Source organism: Sardina pilchardus, chromosome 15, assembly GCF_963854185.1.
Source record: "Sardina pilchardus chromosome 15, fSarPil1.1, whole genome shotgun sequence".
NCBI classification, from domain to species: Eukaryota; Metazoa; Chordata; class Actinopteri; order Clupeiformes; family Clupeidae; genus Sardina; species Sardina pilchardus.
The window spans coordinates 6,867,099-6,872,098 of record NC_085008.1 but is presented as its reverse complement, the minus strand read 5'-3'; the positions used below and the strand labels follow the sequence as shown (position 1 = coordinate 6,872,098).

At 51.0% G+C, this 5,000-nt stretch overlaps 1 protein-coding gene across 1 annotated transcript in view; it reads left to right on the top strand.

The window, feature by feature from the left end:
* Nucleotides 1–5,000, top strand: part of pde4dip (phosphodiesterase 4D interacting protein) — a gene marked incomplete in the record, with an annotated part of 52,379 nt that overhangs the window by 38,205 nt on the left and 9,174 nt on the right. Inside the window, 3 exon segments of the mRNA XM_062555657.1 lie at nt 2,410–2,642; nt 2,897–3,031; nt 3,604–3,780. Of these exon segments, the coding sequence (XP_062411641.1) occupies nt 2,410–2,642; nt 2,897–3,031; nt 3,604–3,780 (545 nt within the window).

Here is a 5,000-nt window from a genome sequence, read left to right as displayed (position 1 = left end):
AGTAGGGAAGACGAAAAAGCGACAGAAGGAAGAGTGAGAGAGAGAGAGAGAGAGTGAGAGTAGAACATGGGAACCTGACAGATCTTTCTGCCGCGTGTGTGTGTGTGTGTGTGTGAAGCGCACATTTGTTTTGTTTGCCGCCGCGCATGTGGCTCTTGTCGGCTTTCTTTCGCTTTGCTGAACATTTGGACTCTGGATGAGGCACGCCGGATATCTGCACTCGCCGGCCCCCTCGTGCCCGTCAGCATCTGTATCTGAGGGCGAACAGGACCGCAGCTGAACTACACGCTTCCTCTCTCCCTCACTGCCCGGAGGAGTTGCACTCGTTCGTCTTTTGAAGAGGGACGTCCGCTCTCTCTTTTTTTTTTTTTTTTTTTTTAAAGCGTCGGCACTCTGTTTTTTGGGTCGAGCCCCAGCAGTGATGTTAACCTTGTGCGAAGAGACGGACGTGCTTTATATTTGACTAACAAGCCGGCCAGTGTGTGTTTGTGTGTGTGTGTGCGTGTGTGTGTGTGACTAAAGGGGGCTGGTTAATGCAGCAGGAACGAAACATTCTCCAGGCGAGGACGTCTCTTTTCTGCACACATTCTGCTCTTGTGTTTGGGAGCTGGTGGGGAAACGAGAGCGCGTGTGTGTGTATGTGTGTGTGCGTGCAGTTCAGGACACACTCGCATATACATACTCATCCAGGCGTTGGGCTGAATGCTGTCTTCCGGGAGCGTGGCCACACACACGTTTGAGACACTCTCCCTCACATTGAGTGTGTGTGCATGTGGGAGTGTGCCGATGACTCGCTGCATAATCTCAGGATTTACTAAGAGCTACACCTGATCATCGGAGCGCCCCCCCTCTTACTCGCTCAATCCCGCGCCGAAGATCAGGACCCTCTCCCCTCCCCCGGTCGTTAAGCTAATGATCACAGCCTCGTCACCACGGAGACCCAGCTGACATCAGGTGTCACTGCGGCGACCGCCTCGGCCGGCCCTGCCCAGGGGGCAGACGCGGAGCCTCCGGAGCCTCTGGAGGCTGGCGAAGGGGGAGCCGTCGAGCGGGCAGCCCAGGCACGGGGCCCCTCGCCCGGGCTAGGCGGACGCGGAGGCATGGCCCCGCTCTGGAAGTCCATGCTGTCCAAGAGCAGCCCGCTGTACCGCGAGGCGCTCTTCTCCTTCTCGCTGTGGGAGAACCGGGCACAGGAGCGCGAGCTCACCCTGCTCAAGACGCACGCGGACAGGGAGAGGAAGGCTCTGCACCGGCAGCTGGAGAAGTAAGCCACTATGTGGGGCAGTAAGGATATCCCCATCAAGGCCGGTGGAGGAGCGTTCTGGGAGAGTGTGGTGTTTGAGTAGTACAGTGTGCAATAGAGTGAGAGAGTTAGATGGTCTGTGTGCGTGTGTGTGTGTGTGTGTGTGTGTGTGTGTGTGTGTGTGTGTCTGTGTGTGTGTCTGTGTCTGTGTGGGTGTGTGGGTGTGCCACAGTGTGTGTGGGGGTGTGGACATTGTGGATGGCCAGGTTGACATACGGTCGCCCAGTGAGTCTGTGGAAGGCTTATTTAAATGGAGAGCACTTGGTTTGAATGAGACCATTATTCTTTCCCTCTTTCATTAGTGCTCACTGAATTTATTTGTGAGAGAAAAGAGGACAATGCTATTGCATGTGAATCTATTGTATGTGTTTGTGACTCTGTGTGTTTGTGTATTTGTGGTTGCGTGTGTCAGAGACAAGAATTAGCTTTAGCCCTTAATCAAGTAATCAGTCTTTATTAATTCAGCTGAGAGAGCAAAGGGCTGCCAAACAGCCTAATGCATTGCTTTGTCTGCAAGAAAACACACACACACACACACACACACACACACACAAACAGCCACTCGCTACACACACACACACACACACACACATGCACATAACACACACAGCAAACACATTCACACAGCCCCTCTCCCCCCTCTGCTGTTTTTCGGTCTCTGCTCTCTTAATATTCTGCTTTGGCAGCACTGGCTGTTCAGCTCTGAGTTATTAGCCAAATCCACTCCCTGTCAAGTCTCTCTGATGTTTGCTCTTTCTTCCGAATGTCACTTACACTTTTTCTCAAGCGTTTCTTGTTGATCAGGAAGCAGGTCGGGAAAAATTGCACGACACTTGTCCTTAGCAATCAATCAACACTCCATGACCTGAATGTATTAATTGGTGTCACAGGCCTAGAGGACGAAAAGCATGTATCAATCCCTAAGGGCATAGGGGCCTGATGGATCACGATCGCTGTTGTTTGTAAATGGGAACGAACCATTTTCTGTGGTTCCTGGGATGTGTTTTCAGATTGGTCTTACGTATAGACAGTAAATCATAGTAGATGATTAGCTAACTTAGCGTCATGCTAACCACTGTCCGGTGTGTGTGTGTGTGTGTTTGCAGGCTGAGCAAGGAGCTTCAGCAGAAGGACAAACTCATCGAGTCTCTGCGCTCTAAACTGGAGCAGTCCCGTCCGGACACGCCCGTCAGCAGTCACGCCCTCTCAGAGGTGACCGACCAATCGGACAGGATCTCCTTCGTGTCAGATGAACCGGGCTCCATCAATGAGGATCTGGAGCTGGGCTCGGATGTGGACACACCCAGTGAGTTTGGTCACGAGGAGAGATCTACCACAGGTAGCTACTGCGAGCCTATGCACGCACACACACACACACAACGACACACACACACGCGCGCAACGACACACACACACACACACACACACACACGCACACACACTGTGCAACGACACACACACGAGGTATTATATTTTCCTTTAAGGATAGGAGGATAAATATCCACCCATTACATCAGACCGTCATCCATGTTCTCATTCCTCCCCTCCCTCCCTCCATCCATCCATCCCTCCCTCCATCTTCTCCTCCTACAGGCTCCCTCCGTCACAGAGATGTCCCCCAGCATCCCTCCATCCCTCCCTCCATCTCCTCATCGCACCAGTCCTCCAGGAGCTGCCACAGCATGCACTGCACGCCGCAGAGGCACATGGACGCTCACTCCCAAACAGGTGGGCAGTGACACCATGCCCCCACACACCAAAGTGTGCTAGCGTTTCCATAGTTACTCAGCGCTGCGTTAGCATGCCTTGCTAGACTGACTGGTTGTACAGTTACCGCCACACGAGCCAAAACCAGGGTCGTAACCAGATTTGGTTGGATTTGGCAGCCGAAAACCTCTTGCCTGGTTGCCAAGCTGGCAACCACTTTAAAGCACTTTTAAAAGATGACGTTGAGCCCTGGCCAAAACCATTAGAAGCGGAAACAGCAAGTCCCATTAGAGTGCCTACTGAGGTCTAGCAGGTCATATCCGGTTACTGCTCTACCACGTGTGCTGTGCACGGCACTTGTTCACTGTGGTGTATCAGTCTGTGCAACACATCCTTCTGTAGTGTCAAGTTTGCTATTGTGGTTGTTTCTGTGGCCATGTGTGCTGCTTGTTCTCTTGACGTAGTGTATGTGTAAAAAAAAAACAATTCCATTCTCTCCCATTCTTTTCCATTGCTCCCCTGCCTCCTCTCCTGTCTCTCTCTCTCTCTTTCTTTCTCTCTGTCTCTTCTTCTTCCCTCTTTCTCTGCCTCAGGCCTTTTAGCTGGACTCGTGCCTGAGTCCCCCTCTCTCGCTGCCCCTTTCCTCCCCTCCACCCCCTCCGCCCAGCCCCCCCTCCTGCGGGCCCGTTACCAGGACAGCAGGGGCTTCTCTCTGGCCGCTGTGCAGCAGGAGCTTCACATGCTGCAGAGGCAGCTGGCCAGCAATGAGCGTGCGTTCACCTGTGTGATGTGTGTGTGTGTGTGTGTGTGTGTGGGAGGGTGGGTGTTTATGAGTGTGCAAAGTAACATCTACTGACTCACTCGTTATTACCTAGCAAGCTCCAGTGGTCTGTTAAATTTATGTAACTCTTTGAATTTGTTCAAATCTTGCCCTGTCTTATACTGTATGTGTCTGGTACGATAATTGAATTCTTAACTCACTCTGATTTGATCCTCATCATTTCTGTGCGAGTACAAAGTATTACTAAATTCTCTTTAACTCGGTCCAGTTTGAGATCCTACTCAGTCGAATTCAGTTCAAATCAGTTCAAATCAGTCTGATGAAATCCAGTCAGTTAAGGTCAGTTCTGCTCAAAGCACCAAAGCCGTCATCATTCCACTAATTCACTCCAGTGAAATGCCGTTCGCTGCAAAGCCTCATGAAAGAGTGGCCTCAATCAGAGCCAGAGATTTAATCTCCAAAGTTTGGTCCAACAGAGGCAGGCCGAGCTCACCAAGCTCAGACAAATGTTTCAGTCAAAGGGGCTCATCGGAGGACCAGCTCTCCACACAGCCAGAGCACAATTACCTCAATTATCATCAGTGCCTCTTCTTTTTGGGCTGAGGAGCCGTGTCAGAGGCCCAGGCACGGCCAATCAGAGGGCCTCCAGTTCAGAGTCACGCTACCGCCACCGATCGTCCTAATCCATCTTTAGAATATGGAGATTCTGCCTGAAGTGGAATCTTCATGTTCACATAATGATACGTGTGTGTGTGTGTGTGTGTGTGTGTGTGTGTGTGTGTGTGTGTGTGTGTGTGCGCACGTGCACTGATGAAATGGAGTCCTCGTCCTCACGTAACGATACGTGTGTGTGATGGTGACTATAATGCTCTGCCTTTCTTATGTATAAGGTATCTAAGGGCACTCATCCAGTGTGTTTGTGTAAGACTGAGGACCAGATGCACCAATGTTTTTGTGCCCATTTCAGGCCTATTTGTTTCGTAACGTGCACGTAAACAAACAGACTAAACAGGCTTCCTGTCACAGCAGCTGAAAATGGCAAATAGTGCTTTCCCATGTCATGCATATGCATTCATAGCAGGGTCAGAGGAAGGTGGAGTTTCTTGTTAAAAGATGGGAGGAGAAGCATAATATGTGCCTAATTAGATCCCCTCTATGCACGAGAACTGCCCATGAAAATGCGTCTGTTTTGCGTTTTTTTCCGCCAGG